Raw genomic sequence first — 18479 nt, forward strand, 5'->3', positions numbered from 1 at the left:
AAAAAAAAAAAATCAGAATTTCACTTTCTTGAGGCCCAAATTAAACTGTTACGACAAATGCTGAGGATCCAAACCCTGAACAAACTTTTACTACTCCTGTAAAGTCACAAGCACACAGGCCCAGCATCTCCAAAAACTAAAGAAACACAACATAAATCAGCATTCAAGCTGTTAAATGYTCCTTCAAAATAGCTTTCCCAACCACCTATACTTCACAACCTTAAGTTCAAGCCATGGAGTCATCTCTAAATAAGCAAACCGGATGAAAATAAATCAGGAATTGTGCTCCAGAAGCAAGCACAAATGTACCTCAAAATTACAGCTCCAAGAACACACAGATAAATTTATGCTGCACTGGCACATGTCAGTAAAGATAAGTTAACCTTATCAGAAAGCCTATTTCTAGTTTTCTCAAATTAAACAGATACTTCTGATGAAAAAAACAGTTTTACTGATCTTCCACATCAGATGGGAAGCCACTCTGAGCTGTGCACAGGGCCTGGTCGTCCCCACACATTTGCCTGTGCAACCCTCCAAACCACACTCCTCCTGCAGCCTAAGATTTCTCAGTTGCAGTGTTCAGTTGCTTCCGGGAGTTAAAATCCTATGGAGTTTTTTCCTATTTACTAGTTAACAAGGTAAACACAGGGAGAAGAAAGAAAAATGTTTAATCAGAGGCTTGGTGCTGCCAGCTGTACCTTCTTCCCTCCCCCACTTCCATCAGAAAAGACGTGGCAGGGAGAGCTTTAGTTGTTCCGAAAGACACTAAATTAGCATTAAATTACCCCCACACYGGCACAGACACATACATATGTTTTWTATCTATATAAAGCAAGTGATTTTTACTTAGAGTCWGCTGCAACAACCAACACCTTAAGCTGCAAGAGCATTCAGAGGAAATTACTTCCTCCACAGCTTACTCACACACACAGAAAAAAAAATGTTGCCACGTCAAACTTCTCACGACAGTATAAACACACAGAGGTTGTGCTGAAGTGAGTCAGGAGCTCTAACCACAGACAAAATAATACAAGCTTTTCAGACACAGTTCCAAATTCTATTGAACACCAAGAATATTTAATGTCTTCTCACGACAAGTATATATACCAACTATCACAAATGAGTGATTTAAGGTCGCCTGAAGAATTATGAGCATTTCGGAAATTACTCTCTGGGGGAGGGTGTGGATGCACCACGACACCAAGAAAAGAGTTCATACAGAAGGTCATGAAAACTTTTTYCTTCCTGTCTCAAATAGCAGTTTACCTTATACCCCATAACCTGGGGAACATCACCAGCAATGAGGAACAGCTGCACAATTTAATTGACCCTCCCCCCCCCCCCTTTTATAGAATAGGTTGTCAAATTTTTCAGAGGATTGCTGTACCTATGCAACGCTCTACAGTCTCTGTGAAGATGTAAAACTCAACTATGTGCAAGCASAAGTAGGACAACAGAAACAAAAACAGGCTCAGGTCCTTGGCTTCCTGAAGGAAAAGTATTAACTTTGTATTTCTTCTTGGAGACACTGTGTTCCCCAATATATCATCGAGGCAGAGGTGCCGTCCCTTCCCATGGCAGCCGCAATCTCAATTTGGCAAACAATCTCGGGGSTGTGCACCTTTATCTACACGGACTCGTACACGCAGAATGGAATATCGCTGTGCACACACACGGACTGGAATACAGCTACACACATATTTTAGGGTTTTTTTGGTAACACATTGTGGACTAAGGTATGAAAGCAAAATCTTCATTATTCCCCATTCAGTGCCAAGCCTGCAGAGCTTTTCCACGTTTTTTAATGCATATCGCTTTTCTATCCCCAGTACCTACGAGTTTTAAGCCGCCGGAGGCTCGCAACAGGTCCGGCCCCGCGCCCGGAGCCWCCGCCCGCCCCGCGGCAGTACCTGTGTCCGCCCGGGGCCGCGCTCCGCCGCCGGGTGCTCTCGGGTGGGCGCAGCCCCCGGTTGCCGCTGCTGAGGGCAGCCGGAGCCCCGTCCCCGTGCCCGCCCCGCCGCTGCCCGCGCTGTCCCCGCGCTGTCCCCGCGCTGTCCCCGCGGTGTCCCCGCGCTGTCCCCTCAGCCCGGGGCGCCCGTTGGGACCGTTACCTGCGGCCGCGCGCCCGCTCCCTCACGCGCCCGAGTGCCACGTCTGAGGCGGCCCCGCGCGGGCGGCGCCTGCGCAGTGCGGGCGGTGAGGCCGCGCCCGCGGCCGGGCTGTGCCCTCACGGGCGGGGGCGAAGGGCAGCCCGGGCCGGGCACTCTGGGACCGTGTGTTCGTCTGCGCTGGGGGTACGTGCCGCTCCAAACACAGAGGTGTTCTGCCAACGCGATAGCTTTCTTTTTTCTCGTATGTGCTTGAAAAACAGAATCACGGAATCAAACCCAGAATCCATGGGTTGGAAAAGACCTCTGAGATCACCGAGTCCAACCTATGACCGAACACCACCACGTCGACTAAACCATGTCCCTCAGTGCCACGTCCGGCCTTTCCTTAAACAACACCTCCAGGGACGGTGACTCCACCCKCGCCCWGGGCAGCTCATTCCAATGTCTCATCATCCATTCTGTGAGAAAKTCTTCCTAATTTCKACCTAAATCTCCCTGAAACAGCTTAAGAGTCTGTCCTCATCCTGTCGCCGGCTGCCTGGTCGAAGATGCATTTACTACTACACTTTAAACACACATATCTGGCATATCTGTATGTAAAATTATGCCACTTGAATATCTACAGTGAAATATGAGGCAGGTACTTTACCTGTTTGCATACGCCGGTATTAGTTACTGTTCAAGTGCGTTTAAAAATGCTGCCTTGGTTACAAGATAGGCAGTGTTTTGCTAATTAACAAAGTAGAAACATGGGAGTAACATGAGAGAGATTGGAAGTAACATGAGGAAGATGTATTTGTAAAATTGCTTTTCCTCCCAATCACAAATAAACATTAATGGTGTTGTTGAASTAAAAAAGAAAGGAAAAAGGCAGAGGATTCAAACAAGGAAAAAAATATTCAGTTGAAGAATCACAGAATAATAGAATATCCTGAATTGGAAGGGACCCCAAGGATCATCAAAGTCCAACTCCTGGCCCTTCGCAGGACAGCCCCAAGAATCATACCATGACAGCTTCAAAATTCACGTGCATTTATCTGGAATTCAGGCTCTAGAGGCTTTCTTATCCTTGTTCTACAACCTTTATAAGTCTTTTCAAAGTACCAAACAGTTTTACCTAGAGCTATACATCACTAATGGCTGAGACCACAAACCRGATTGGCCAAAGTATTCATTACTATACAAAATAATTCTGAAAAAAWWAAAATCCCATTGCCTTTGTAACAGATGTCAAAATGAAGATAAACAGTGGCATCCTTTGCATGAAAGACTCACTAGAAACCTCAATAACCAACACAAAATAGGTAAGAACAAGACTTGGCCTGTCTTATTCTTGGTATCCAGCACTGGATTCACCACTACATAGTATAAGCTGGTTTTTTACATGTTATCAGAGCAAATATTGTTGGATTTGCTCAGAGAAATTTGAATACATTTCAAATCTCTCCCAGCTGTCTAATCAGAATGGAAAATTTTGTCCCTGAGGTGACAAGCATCGGTTAAACTGGATGTGGTTTTGGCTGCAGGGTATCAGTGACTCTTTCATAAGYAGGATGCAAACCAATGCCTTTCATCATTGCTGTGCTGTAGTTTCACCCCTCTCCCCTCTCTCTTTTCCTCATTATGTGGACACRTTAAAGTTATACAAAACTCCTCTGAAATACCACGCCGCTGAGGGAAATAACAGGTTTAAGTTTGGACATTCCCTATTTTACTGGGGAGACGGGCAGCCACTGTCCCACAGCCCTGCTGTGTCTCRCTCTGAGCTATTAACAGTAAGCAGCTGTGGATAACTCAGCACTGAGGAACCGTGCACTTACTTGGCCACTGAATACTTACTATCAGATTTCTCCTCCCCAAAATCAGCTCCAGTGAAACTGAAACATGAGATCAGCAAAAGATAGCAAGGAGAAGCTGTGGCATTCATTGGCAGTTCTTCCCTTTATTCAGGCCCACTCTGGAAATGGATCAAGATGCCTCCTTTTTTCTCGAGGATGCTTCTGTTATTCTTTAGGCTGGAACACTGAGACAAAAAGAATGCAGCATGTCACAGTCTGGATGGTTTGAAGCTATAAGGAGAATTTATCTACRGTTTTCACCTATAACATTAAAAGCAATTTAAGGTTTTCAATTTCAGAAATGTGGAAACATCATTAAAGATTTAAGTGCATTATTGGTCTAGAAAGTAATTTCAYAAAAATGATAATGCAGGATTGCTAAACTATTGTATTAAATCATACCATAAAATCTGAAAATCAGACTGGTTTATTCTCTGTCATCATCAGTAATGATGACCTTGCAGGTTAAATTACCTTTCTGAACAGAATCMATTAGGTTGCAAAATTTATCCTCTAGTGGWACCTATGCAAYGTTGCTGAAAGCAAATGTAATTTCWYATATTTCAGACCTAATTAAAAGTTAAAACTGGTGAAATAAGTGGAATTTGTCTGAATCTGTATGAATTTTTTCATCTGTATTAAAAAAATTCAATAAAGCTCCTATCTCTATAATCTCAYTTTTAAAGTTCTCACTAGAATTTTTTCTGTTAGTTCTGAAACTAAGAAAACACATAGGCAGCTCTATAGAAGGCTAGTTCAAATCTTTCAGASACTATTATTAMATTTATTTTATAATTMTTTTTAAAATTATTTGAGATTGGATATTCCCAGAAATTACCATTGCAGGGCTATAAGAACTCCTGATGAACAAACCGTGCAGATCTCCTGTCTCTTTACAAGAAAAATGGAAATGATATTTTAAAAGTTTACAGTTGTTTAAAATGAAAGCAAAGAATTTTTTATTTAAAAAAAAGCAGTCAAATTTTGAAGGAATTATGTTCTTCTCAAAACAAATTGTGTCAGATTAGTAAATGCTCCATGAAGAAAAAGGAAAGATGTAATATTTCAGTAATCAGAACACCCTGTAAGAAGAAACACATCAGTGCTGTGACTAAGCTGCATTTCTAATATAAAACGCTAAGCCAAATAGAAACCTAGATGAGGGTACAGCAGAAGTGAATATCAATATTTTGATAAAACAGTCTCAATGGCAATTAGAAAATATTAGTGGAGTTYACCCTTTAAACACTGCCCCATATGGAATGAAAACAGCAAAGGTTTTTCAGAATATCAGACTGATGTAGGTGTTGTTATTCAGGGAGAACAATACAGTAATGTTCAAATCCTGAGCATGCATTCATTGCTGTTTATCTTTTAAGTATCCTGTGTTAATAGATACTTCCTACAGGGACTATCCACTATTACCTGTTTCAGCTCAGGCATGGGGCCACAATAAAGGAGGAATTAATTCCTCTCTGGTTTGTTGCCTTTTTGGTATTTTTTTTTCCCACTAAGGTGTCTCAGGTTGTGAACCAGACACCCAGAACCAAAATGGGTCCTTGTAAGTTGGAGAGGCTACTGGGAGGCCTTAGGGATTGCTGAGCACATGGATCATGCCATTGAATCTCCCTTTTCCCTTCTGTTGAGCWCTGACCTCCCATGTAGAGGCTGTGTTACCCCTCGGGCTGCTTTCAGCACACCATGCACGAGGAGGGGTCCTGACACTTAACACTCATTAATATTTCTAAAATATTTTTTAGATGAGAAGAAGTGTAAATCCAATTCCAATTCATAAATGTGTTACACCRTGCAGAGGATAGAAGGACTGAGCGTGCTTCACTTCTTCCCTGCCCCAACCCTTTTAAACATTGCTGGCAACTGCTAAGTCCTCAGTGACAGCTCCTGTTATCTCCATGGTCCCTAACTTCCCCAAACAGAAGACAAAAATCAACCACCACAGAGCATTTACTGCCTACCTCAGAGACTCTTGGTAGAGTTTGCTGGCGTATTTGCAAAGCAAAAAAGTCTAGGGGTGAAAAATGATGTGCAGGAGAAGGAGTACTTAATGTTACGGTTTGCTTAGAAGACACTCTGGGTCTTGAGAAAAGGGTACTTGCCTTAAAGCCAAGGTCCTGATCTCTTGTTAAATTGGTCTCTAGTAGCTGAAACCACTTTCTTTCCCTGAAACTCAGTAGAACAGAAATTTTTATAAAATGCTTTGCAGTCCACATGTTCTACATGTTCTACACAGGCCACATGTTACAAAAGCCAGTGTGCTTTAGAAAATGACTGTGGTTGCTTTGTCCAAAAAAAAAGACTTTATGGCTAGCTCAAGCCTCTGGATTTCCCAGTATCTGCAGATTGTGAGACTCCTCTGCTTACTCTCACTGACTGTAGCTATTTTGGTTTTCTAATGAAATCAACATTCTGGCAACTCGATCTGGAACATTTACAGGAGGTAGATGTGGTGTTCTGAGAAAATTGCTGTGATCTTTCTGTTGGGGAATTTCAATTATCTTTTAAATTCATTTATTGCTGTCTAAGATGCATGAGAGTGGAAGATTGTACTACCTGTTCTTAAATAAAAACAACCCAAGATTTGATTATCCTGCTGTAATTGCTACAYAATGAACAGTAACATAAAAACAAAGATGAGGTCTTAGTAGAATCTGATGAATAATGGATCACATATAAAGCACTGTGAATAAACATTAGGCCACAGTCTCAGAAAGGACAGCAGAAAGTTAAACGATCCTTTCTGTGTTTACTTGCTGAATGTATAGAATTTCTCAAACATAGATATATTTCACTTTTACATTCAGAAGCATCTGAAGCAGCTTTACTTTCAYTGGCTTTCATTTTACATTTCCTTCTTGTGTTTAAAATTTCTGATGTGTTAGTGAAGTCTTGCTATAGAGCAATACTCAAATAAACTTGCTACCACTGAAAAAGAGCAACTGAGTWAATTCTTCATAACAAACTGGAAATTTGGTTGAGTTACTTAAGAKTCAAATACTTCTATGTGTGTTCTTACATAGACTGTGCTTTTGCTTCACTCCACCATTTATGTCGAAGTAAAACATCTTCTACCTGAGCATGGAAAAATTTGCATACCAGTAAAGCATCTCTGTTATTTGTAAAAATATTTGTCCAGATTTGTGCTGTCTGGACATCTTCTAGTCTAAAGCAATTGATGCCTTCCCTATGATCAACAAAAAGAAACATCAGAATTAATTTTTTTTTAAAAATCCATCATGTTATTTTTATATCATGGAAGCTACAAAGGCATAGGAGATGCAGCTGGCATTGAAATTAAGGGCAGGAGCAAAATTCTATGTCACACTTGGTGTCACAGCATGCACGGTACCTTTGCACTGTGGAGGCACAGAAARCACTTGTTCAGTATTTGTAGACATGGGCTGTTGTCTGAAAACAGGCAGATTCATGTCAGCAGTACCTCAGCACCAAAAGCCAAAGCCAAAGCAAAGGCAGAAGGAGCTGGGAAGTCTGGAAACTGGTTCCTGGCAAGAAGATGCAGTGCAATAGGCAAGGGATCAGCAGGGGTTAAACATCAAGGTGTTTTTAGAGGGCAGGTTTTTCCAATATAGTCTGCTCCACTTGGAAAGGAATTAGTTATCAAAGGGTTGGAATTCTTGTTCCCATTGCCAGGAATGAAGATAGCTGGATTGCTTTTTAATCTATTACAGTTACTTGGATGGGAGGGTAAGATTTCTTGTGGGGCGGTCCTTGTTATGTCACCTCTGCTTTTCTGGTAAAGCCTAACCAGAACCATTCAGAGGCAAAACTTTTAAAGGCAGCACTTCATGCCAAAGCAACTTTTTATGCCCTGTCCTTTTGCCAGRTGCTGTAGTTGGAACCACCAACTTCAGACCCACTGGGGAAGGCAYTGAACAAAAAACTTCACTGTAGTTGTAAAGAGTGTGTTAGAAACTGCTTCRCAAACCTTACTGCTTATTTTGTAAYASAGGAAAGAGGGAAGAAAGGATACTCCAGGAGGACTTAAAGTATCAAACTATCAAAATATAAGCAGAGAATTTCAGAAGGTTTCATATTTCTCAAGGTTTCACTGGATATATAGGAGCTATTTTTCTCATTTTCCAGGCCCAGACCAAATAATGGGATTTTTCAAGTGTAAAATCAGAACTCAAACTTCCCAAGACTCATACTGCATTATAACTCAATTGTTCTCTGCTTCTCCTGTCCTTGTTTTTAGTATGGAAAAATTCACTCTTAAGAGTCTTCCAAGTAACAAACAATACCTGCTTTAAACTGCAATGCAAAAATAGTTTATTTTATGCTGGACTGTGGCCAGGCATGGAATTGAGCTCTTTCATAGCAACAAGTCAAGGGGAATTAATCACCTCTACACTTGCTAACAGGAAACAAAATTGAAAAGATGAAATCTGATGCAGGTGAGTATTCATCAGACTAATGTTAAATCTTCATGTTCGGTCTTCAGTTCCACATTAAAGCATCATTTCAAAATGTATTAGATTACTTGGGCCTAACTCATATCTCAGCGATGATTAAATAGATATTTTCTAAATAAATATGATATGGTTACTCATGATTAATTTCATAGTGGTACATCAGAGGAGAGTTTAGCATGTTGTATTTCTTTAGCCCAACAAGTTAGCATGAAATGYTCTTTCAAAAGAAAGAGGGGAGATAATAAAATCCGACTGTCCAAGATGAACAGATGGATARAAGGTGTTGTGTTACTCAACTACCACCTTTAAATGCCAATTCAAAGAGCAGGATGAAGCATTTTGGGGCAGAGGTGAGCAAAGTGGAACACCTGCTTGCATTACTTACATGCATGTTCCATTCTAGGCTCTTCCAAGCTTTGSCAAAGAAGAGCAATTTTCATTCCCATAGGCTCCGTTATGAAGAATGTGATGCAACTTCTCCCTGCCAAAACCAGAAAGAAAATTGTTCATAAACAGTTTTCTTTTTGCTTTAGAGTCTTTTATCAGAATTTTTCCAACCACTGAAGCCAAAAATGTAGTCATCCCATCTTCTGGGAATCAAAATGAAAAGGAAATAGACACCTAAGAGTCTTTCCAAGTCCCAAGAGTAAATTAGTTCTAGCTTGCTAAAACACAGGAATAAGTAAAAACAGCAGTGGAATGACACCTGGAAACATGAATTCTAACCCAAAACCTTACTTTTAGATTAACAAGAAACAGGTACTAATTCCAGTGTTACAGAATTTTTTCATGTTCACAAACCTTGCAGTGAATGTGKGTTACTTTTTCTCACAATKAAATCTTGTAGTTAYTYTGTGTATTAATTTTTAGAMACAATCTGAAATCCTCGTYTTTTCATAAAGGAAAACCTTCTCAAAACATTTTTGTCCAAGATGTCCAGGGGRAAAAAAAGTTTGCTTCTCTTCAGCCAGTTTAGGAAAGCATTTTCTGGTTATCTGAGACTGGCTGTAGTAGGAACAGGTAGGACAAAAACCTGAGAAACATGAGTTCTCTTCCCCAAATTCTTGCCTCTCTGAGTTATCCATAGATTTTATGTCTTGTATTTAATGGTGCAGGTCTTTGGTTACAGAGGGCCTGTGATATGCACATACTTTCAGAGCCCATCATTAATCTATCTTTTAACATGCTGAATTGTAGTTCCATTCTCTACACAAATTTCTACTTATTCTGCTATAATTCAGAAATGCTCAATGATAACATTTTTTCTGTGTTTTGGAGCAAAGTGGCTTCTCTTGCCTGTTTGTTTTGGATGGTTTTCTTTACAACAGAACCAAAACTCCTCCTGCAGGATGACACCTTGTAACGTAAGTGCTGAGAAATACCCCTCCCGTAAATTTCTCTGCTTCTTCACTACACTTCATTTGCCAGTCTTGAAGCTGGGTTAAGAAACAAGAAAGCAGGACTAATTCTAAAATTCCAWCCCATCACTCAGTACCTTGCTTTATAATCAACATTCGGGATTAAAATTAAATTTTACTTCTAATRGTGGGGAACTGCTCACGCCTCCTATGAGTGTGAGTAGAGTTTTTCTGTCTGGCCTTATAGGTAGCTAAAAATTATCTATGATTTGTATTTTTATTTTATTTTCACTAAGAACTTAGTATTGCTGACTTTAATACCTTTGCCACTCAATGTCTGTACTTTCAGTAAGCAAACCTGATTATCTGGCAGTGCACTGCAAAGTTCCTCATGCAATCAAACCATCTGGATTTTATTAATTTGTCTTGTAGGACAAGAGAATTTTGATGGGAAAAATGAAGAGAATCAGCTTTAATGGATGTTAGCTGGAGCCATGCATTTGAACCTTCCATCAATATATTTAATTCACATTGTCATTTTATACTTCTTTTGAAAATGAAATCYTTTCCATGTGTTTCTGTTCCTTGTTGCTTCTTGAGTCAGGGGAACAAAACTTAAGGGTAGCAATTAAGCAGAAATGTATTTTTCTACTTCTGTAAGGTTTGTGGAAAATGATGTTTAGAATTGCCTTCAAAATTTGCTTTTACCTTATGTAACAACAGAATTGTAGGACTATGAACAAAGTTATGTTATTAGGCAATAATTTGGAAAAATAACATTGCCCAGTTTGCAGAAGCCACTTAAAAAAATAGTTATTTGAAGGGATATWTTGGAAGAGGTCAAGTTCCCTTCATTTGGAAGAGACTGTATCATGATTTCTTAAGTCGTCTGGCTGTGATTTTATCTTTTGTTCCGTTAAACCAACTATATATTTACAAGTGGGATTTTTTTTCCCATGTAATTAACACAAAAAAAAAACAAAAACAAAACCCCCCCACCCCTCCCCAAACAAGTAAGTGCATTTTTTTCCTTTCCCCCTCCCCCTCCTGAGTCTCCCATTTGGCTAAAATCACATTCTACAATAAATTGGGTAGTATGTTAAATTGTTTACAGATGATACAGTTAAATCTACTAGAAAGCTGTTAAAATAGGTATTTTCAGAGGACTAGCTTATGCTGATTTTAATGTGGAAAAAATCATATATGAAAAGAAAATGAAATGCAGAAAAAGGAGGAAGTCAGACCATCTGGGTACTTACAGCAGTAAAATGCTGCCCATAAATTAGAGAGCATGATATCCCCTTTCCCTCTGTCTCTTCCTCATTACTAAGGAATGGGTGGAAATGTTTGCATTTTTAAAGAATCCACAGACCTAGGATACTACTGTAGGAAACTTGTAGGTGAAATGAAAGCTTTGCTTTTATTGCTGGATGAAAGGACAAACATATGTCTTATTTCTTCTCACATTTGRAGAATGTCTTCTGAACTCAGCTGCAGAAATATGTGATTTAAATTAGATTTKAGATAAATCCACTTGTAGTAAAACTGTTCAGTATCATAAATTATTATTACAATACAAAATGAAAATATATGGACAAGTGGCAGCAGATGAGGCAAAGAAAGCTAAGAAGTGGTCAGCAAGACCACACAGAGCTTTAAAGGAATTCRAGGCTGAAATAGCTGACCATTACTGAGATTAGAGGGTGCCATTTTTTAGCTAAAGTGTTCCAAGAGAGACTCAGAAAACAGCAAACCTGTCAGCTTGATATCTATCCAAAACAAAGAGGTGGAAGCTCTAATATGGAACAGTGGACATCTGGATAAATATGACTTATCTGGGAAGAGTTAAAAAGGTTTTCATAAAAGGAAGTCCTGCCTCACAAACATAAGGCAGCTCTTTGAGGGGATCAAAAAACACGTGGATAAGGGTGATCTGATTGATCTTGGATTTACGAAAGGCTTTCAACAAATTCCTTCACCAAAGGCTTTTAAGAAAACTAAGCAGCCATACCATAACATGGCTTAGAAGTATAAGGTGATGCACATTGGGGGAAAAAACATTAAATCACATATAAAACTATGTGCTTTGAACTAAGCAGCATCAGACAAGATTTTAAGATTTTGAAAGATAATTCCAGGAACACMTTAACACAGCAGTGTCTGAAAAAGCAAATTAGGTGTTAGTAGTGTTGGGGTTAGCAACCAGAGAACAAAATAGATATCATCAAGTTAGTTACTGCACAAATCCCAACTTTGTGGCCTGTGGTGTTGTAGACCCTCATTTCAAATAGGACTTCAAACTGTAGAGGATGTAGAGAGAGAAAATGARGAGAATGAAAGGTGTGAGATAGGTTTTCCATAAAGGATGACTAATTATTCTATTCTCTATTTGAAAAAAACAGAGGGTAAGAGTATGCAAAAGGTCTGTAAAATAAGTGCCTGGAAAATGTGCATGGGGATTGCTTGGTCACATTCCCCAGATCCATGAACCAGGGGACAGCAAATGAATCTGTAGGATCCAGAAGGTGTTTCTTTGTGTCACTACTCAGTTAGGGATGACYTCCTGCACTAAGCTATAGATGCTACAAGTCATGTGGGCTCAAGAGGAAACACCATGCAAAAGTTCATGGAAGAAAAACTCCTGTTACAAAGTAGAGAGATGCCACTTCCAGCTGAGGAAGTGTTTGAATGGAGCCTGAGGAAAGAAATGCACCATTTTCTCTGTTCCATTTTCCACCTGGTATCAAAGACAACATTTCAGGATTGATGGTCTCACTGTAGCTATTCTAAAAATATGGCTGTTCGTAGCTTATCACAGCTCATCAAGGCTAATGTGCTGGGTTTTTGACTGGCAGATCTTGAAGGGAGATGAGCAAGGGGAAGTTTGACCTGGAAATCTTTTTAAACAGATCTTATCATACAAGAWCATATTTAAACCAAACCTTTCCCTRTATTTGRGCCCAGATAGATGTTGGGTAAATTCTGCCATTTTGTTATTTGCCCAATTTATAAGATTTTTTTTGTGACACGGAAGTTCTATCACTTGTTGCCTAGAAATGGGTCTGAGGTTTTAGTGAAACAATGGAGATGGTGGCAGTGGTTAAATGGCTGCAGTTGCCATTAGCTTGAAAAATTCCAGTGTATTTTGAAAATAATCTCAGAATTTATGAAATTTATTTAAGCCCGAGAAACTACAAAGACTAAAAAGTCATAAATTCCATGATTGACTCTACTTTTATCTTGATGTTCAGTTTATGATCAGCATTTAGAAATCCCAGAGGATGCAAGAATGTTCAAAAAGATAAGAGGAGCATTAAAAAGCAAAACATGCTGCAGTATAAGCATTTAAGAAATTCATATAGGGCAAATGGGAATTGTTAAAGCCCATGGAGTATTCTTTCTAAGATTAAGATGTAGGAAGCTTTGGGTTTCCCCATCAGGGGAATAGTTTAGTTACAGACTTCAAATRGTTTCCTTACTGCAGAGCAAACAAGAAATTATCCCTTAGAGGAAAAGCAGCAATTTGTTTGGAATTGTTGCTATAAAAGCCCCTCAACATGCAGACTAGATAAAAGTTATTTCTCCCATCTTTTTTTTTCCTGTCAGGATCACAGTTCTTGTCAGTTCAAGCACAGAGTCCTATATCACTTTAAAAGTAACAGGTTTAAATGTCCCCAAAGGTTTGTCATACAACAAAATCAAACAGATCCTGGTCATCTTTTTCAGCTGAGCAATAATTAATCAAGGTTGTTCTGTTCTAATACTTTACACAGTTCAGTTATAAGGTCAAAAGGAGATAGAGGCATCTATATCTAGTTCAAATTCCTATCATGTGTATGACCATCCAAAATGCAGGGGTGATTCTCTTTAATTTGTTTTCTGCAATAAGAATATGGAGAAGTTCAGAAACAGAGATCATATTTGATTATTCCTTTTTACCAAAATGATAAGTGACTAATACAAGCTTAAAACACCCTAACAGTAATTAAGCCACAAACAAATTTGAAGGGCGGATAACTATATGATCAATTCTCCTAAAACAAATGTTTAATTTTTGTATTTACCAGAGCATTACTCATAAGAGCATTTGTTGCAGCTATATACCAAAAAATTATATTGTCATAAAATTATCTATAAAAACTTGCATCATTAGGTAAAAGGGAGAGAACTTTGTCTAAAGCAAGATTCTGCCTAGGGAAAGACTAAAAATCTGTCTGATACAGCAACAAATCAACACTGCAGAAGATAATAAGCAGTTAGCTACCTTGAACTATTTCAAATGAGGCATCTGCACTCACAGGTTGTCTAGCACAGTCCCTTAAAAGACTAYTCCCTTTCCTAGTGTGGCTTCTTGGATAATGTTTTCCTTAAGTATTTAATTATATGGCAACCTGTGCCTGTTTTGCTTCTCCAGAGTTGTTGACTTGTAGTCAATAAAGCTTGCACTCTTCCTCCTATTAAATCCTGTTATTGAGAGTGAYATTTTCCTCTGTTTGATTAGGGATTTTGCCTCMACCCAGGCTTYGTGCTACCTCAGTGTCTTAGAGGAYTAGTGAAGGGYTCAAGCTCCTAAAACCCTGTCTACTTTTCCCAGCCAGCARATTTCAGTTTAACAGAAGATCCTGTCTCTACCTTGATACTTTGCCTTTAAAGCATCACTCCAGGGGTCACTTCATTGACAGATACACTGGATAGGTTTAAAGCCTCAGTGGTTATCTGCTACTTAGATGCAAAGTCATGTAATTTAAAAGATGACCATTTCCTGTTACCCCGACATCTCTGACAGCTTAGAACCAACCAAACGGAAACACTTCATACAGAGACTTCAGTGAATTTTTGCTTTGAAAACCTGATGCTCCCYGTATCCTGGGTCTCAAAGCAAGAGGTGTTTCTTTCAGAAACTCTTCTTTTAGCAGTCCAGACATTAAAGATAGTTCACCTGCTKAACACACTCCTTTAGAACCAGCTCAGTTCAAAATGCAATGTGATTTAAGCCTGGCTACCTAACTTTGGGCTGAGGCAAGTAAAAACTTATGCTGTCGGTTGTGAACACTCATCTAGAGGACTCTTCATCCCTCTTCAACCTCCCCAATGAATATATTTTTTCTTGGTGCTTATAGAAAAGTTCCCCTTTACCAACACAATGCAAATCATCCACTGATAGCATCCACAGAGAAATCTGATATTTCATTTCACTAATCTCTGGTAGGAAAGGCAACAGACTGCATAAGAACAGATATTATTAGAGTCCAATAATAATTCAGACCATTGCTAAATAGCAGCACACATAAAACTGTAYTGAGGTCAGAGAGAGCTAGAAAAAGAAGGAATTCCAAGACAAGGAAATTATAAAGCATTTATCTTTCTTTTTTCTTTCTTTCTTTTTTTTTTTTTTCTTACATGCAGTAGAGATGAAAATCCTAAAGGCAGCTCAATCTAAGTGTATTAGATATTCAGAGGATGTACGTGATGTTTCACTTGAGATTTTACTTGCTTTGTTTGGAGTAAAAATGGAAGAAATGGGTGAATTAGAGTTTTAAACGTCTGGCACCATTTACTAAAGTAAACCTATTTCCCACATTGTCACAGGGAAATGTACACTTCTTTTTGCTGTTGTTTTGATGTAGCTGTCAGGAGAGTCATGTTTAAATGAAACCCTCTGCCTCATGGCCGAGTCTCTTTGTGTGCATTCCCTCAAGTTCACTTACTTTACTTTGAAGGTGGGCTGAGCGTCGGAATCTGACGACAGAGTGGGCTGTGCCCTCGGTCCGAGGGAGCTCTTCCATTCCCCTCAATGACTACATTTGCTCGTGCAGTACACAGCGGCAGCAACAGTGTGGTGCTCTGGGTCTCCAGCTCTGCCCGGCAGACCAATCTCCAGCTCGCTGAACATCTGCAACACAAGTTTTTCATGTTCTCCTGTCTGTGAATGCTGCCTAACTGCACCAGGAAAATGGGCACAGGGGATTATCTCTGCATTGCTATGAGCGGAGGGGCGCCGTGGGGCTTCAGACTGCAAGGGGGCAAGGAGCACAAGCAGCCTTTGCAAATCGCCAAGGTAGGAGAATGACAGAGAGACGGTGTTAGACTTTTGTGGACACGGGTGACGGGACCGCTTCGTTTAAATCCATCCTGCTTCCAGGGAAATGGTTGGTGTGGATCTTGTGATGCTTGTTTGAATTCGCTAACGTGTTTTGCAGAGATTCTGCAGGTGTTGATGCTATGGCTTTCAATAAACAGGAATTATTAGCTTTTGGTAGCTTGCAAGTGTTACAAAAGTTTTGTGAAATGCTGAATGTGATATGATGTGTGCCTTTCAGCTCCTGTTTGCTTTGYTGTCTGGTTGTGAGTGCACTCAGCACATCGCAAAACTCAATCTCATATTAGGAAATGCTGCTTCAGTCATCTATTTATGATGCTTTTTCTACTCTGGTCATAGAATAAATACAGTTTTATCATGAGAAAATGTTCTTACTATTTTGGGAATCCTGGAAAGAATTACACTAACTTATCTCTGGTTTTAGAAAGTTATCCAGTCTTAGAAGCAGCTTTAATAGATGCCAAACGTTCCCTCTTATATTTCATGAGCAATACTGAAAATTACTGAGCACCTTATAAATTATCTGCACGTATAGACAGAGGGCAAAACAGGCAGTAGGAGTTGACAATAAATTAAATATAAGAACAGGGAGCCCCAACTTGCAAAAATAATATTTCAAAAGCAGTTTTGTTAAAAATCAGTGCTCACTCYAGTGCAACAGCTTCTCCACTGGTACAACAATGAAGATTTGTCACGGTTATTAAGGCTTATGTAACTGTATGGAGCTGCATTCTGTTCTCCTAGACAAGAGGGACAAATTTTGTCCAGAGCTCTGAGCTCAGCAAAATACCAATGGCTGAAACGGTGCAGGGACTGATCATCATCCCATGAGCTCTGTCTTGTTAAATTGTGGGAGAGAATTTAAAATGCATCTTATCTCCTTTTAGTGTCTTGGTAATGCAGTACATTGAGTGTTAAGGTTTTTGGTTTTACTTCGATACAGTATTTTAGATCAGTGGTTTCGTATTTAAGCTGTAACTTTCTCAAACTGTCAATAAACTTATTAATCAGTTAACTTTAACTTACTGGATCAGTTAACTTTTTCACAGACGGCAGAAACAAAATATCTACTTCTTTTTATAAAACAAGGTCCTTTTACCTCCTCTGTCAAGTAAATAACATCTTTCATTATTCTTTTTGTTTATTTTCAGCCTATAATATTAACCATATCTAGTAATATAACTATGATTTTTTTTGAGGGCCTGAATAATTTTTCTCATTCCTGTTAAGTTTTTTGTTAGTTTTTCTATATTTTGCAAAACTTGAACATGTTCACTTTTTTCCCCTACCGTTGGGCAACTGTTGCTCTGCAAGTGAAGCCTCTGGTAACACATGGCAGTGGACTCCTGCCATCTAGTGAAAACTTGTAGCTAGAACTGAAAAAATCCTKAGTAGCGGTAGGAGACAAGTGGCCTTGATTACATAAAACCAAAAGTAAAAAGCACAGCAGTTTGAACACAAGATTCGGACTAAACTTCAGTTTTCCTGAAAATGGCCTATTTAACGGTGGGGCATTTTTTTTTTTTTTTATATTCACACCCTAGATTGGGGTGCTTAAGTCTCAGYTCTGTTTTAGCATTAAAGGTAGGGACTTGAGAATGGGATACACAGCCGTGCCTTACTTCTAATGGGAAAATCCACAGGAAAACGTCTTCAAATTTAGAAAAATAAGATATATTTTTAGAAAAAACCTCACAGGTACAAGTTTTCTGGTAAATGAAAGGGAAGGCTCCAGAGGGGTTGCTCACCTTCGTTACAGCAGAGGGAAGGGCGCTCAGGCTCTGGTCATGAGGAGAGAAGTAATTGTGATACAGATCCAAAGGTGAGAGGTTTATGAAATGGATGGACATGAAATAATCCATTAAAATATGTCAGGACACAGAATTCCCAAATTCACAYTTGCCTTCTCTTTGACAAAGAAAACACTGTTTTTTAAGCTGATGGAATAAGTTACTGCAGCTCACTGCCAGAGGCAGCTTTTACCAATTTGTTTTATGTCTTTTAAAATAGTTTTATTACATTTATAAAGAATATGTAAACCYTCCCCCTCCCACTGCCTAGCTCCTAATGCATGTATTCAAGTAGCATTCCCACTAAAACCTTTGAGAGTTTTGCCTGCAGTATCATTGTCTTCCATTACCATGTATAGTGTAAAAGGAGGGATCAAGACAAACCTTTTACCAAAAAATATCTCGGTCCTTTTTCACAAGTACTTTTGCAGATAAAACAGGCAATTTTCATCAACAAATAATTTTAAAATCACTAAATTAGGTTGAAGACTTTTCAGTAATTGGTTAGTGTGAGATTGCAACACACTGATTTTTCTAAAGCATTAGATAGTATCATTCTGCTTGTCCATTTTAAACCCTCATTCAAAACATAAATTTGACTCATTTTCTGTAGAGGCATAAGAAGTGCTTAACAACTCTCCTCCTCTAAACCCTGGCTCTTTACACCAATTTACTTTGTGAAGGCTGATAATGTTGCAAATAGTTAATAAAAACTTATTTTCAGTAAAAAAGAATTTGCATATTCTGTGTACTGTCCCAATATAACATAAGGACTTTAAAAGAAAGTATTTTAAATGCTATGTTCAAAGACATACTGTGCTAAGAAGATTA

At 39.0% G+C, this 18479-nt stretch overlaps 2 protein-coding genes and 1 long non-coding RNA gene across 6 annotated transcripts in view; 1 reads left to right on the forward strand and 2 right to left on the reverse strand.

Moving 5' to 3' along the window:
• Nucleotides 1-4126, reverse strand: part of SEC24D (SEC24 homolog D, COPII coat complex component) — a 44186-nt gene extending 40060 nt beyond the window's left edge. For 3 of the 4 annotated variants that reach the window (XM_057383596.1, XM_057383595.1, XM_057383594.1), the window contains exon 1: nucleotides 3951-4126. In XM_057383596.1, the coding sequence (XP_057239579.1) occupies nucleotides 3951-4038 (88 nt within the window). In that variant the 5' untranslated portion in view covers nucleotides 4039-4126. Of the gene's footprint in view, nucleotides 1-2111; nucleotides 2183-3950 lie in introns of those variants that run through there. The other variant, XM_057383597.1, reaches the window with a different exon arrangement.
• A 2971-nt stretch (nucleotides 4127-7097) lies between these two features.
• Nucleotides 7098-18471, reverse strand: LOC130583922 (uncharacterized). The gene is made up of 4 exons (XR_008966467.1): nucleotides 17607-18471; nucleotides 15467-15651; nucleotides 8786-8881; nucleotides 7098-7151 (listed from the first exon to the last, which is right to left on the reverse strand). It is a non-coding gene; the product is annotated as an uncharacterized LOC130583922 (long non-coding RNA).
• The window catches only part of SYNPO2 (synaptopodin 2), a 72274-nt gene continuing 69441 nt past the window's right edge, over nucleotides 15647-18479 (forward strand). Inside the window, exon 1 of the mRNA XM_057383593.1 lies at nucleotides 15647-15816. Coding sequence (XP_057239576.1) covers nucleotides 15688-15816 — 129 coding nt within the window. The 5' untranslated portion in view covers nucleotides 15647-15687. The remainder of the gene's footprint in view (nucleotides 15817-18479) is intronic.

The sequence above is a fragment of the Malurus melanocephalus genome, unplaced genomic scaffold (genome assembly GCF_030028575.1).
Source record: "Malurus melanocephalus ecotype Western Australia unplaced genomic scaffold, MMel_1.1 scaffold_643, whole genome shotgun sequence".
Lineage (NCBI taxonomy): Eukaryota > Metazoa > Chordata > Aves > Passeriformes > Maluridae > Malurus > Malurus melanocephalus.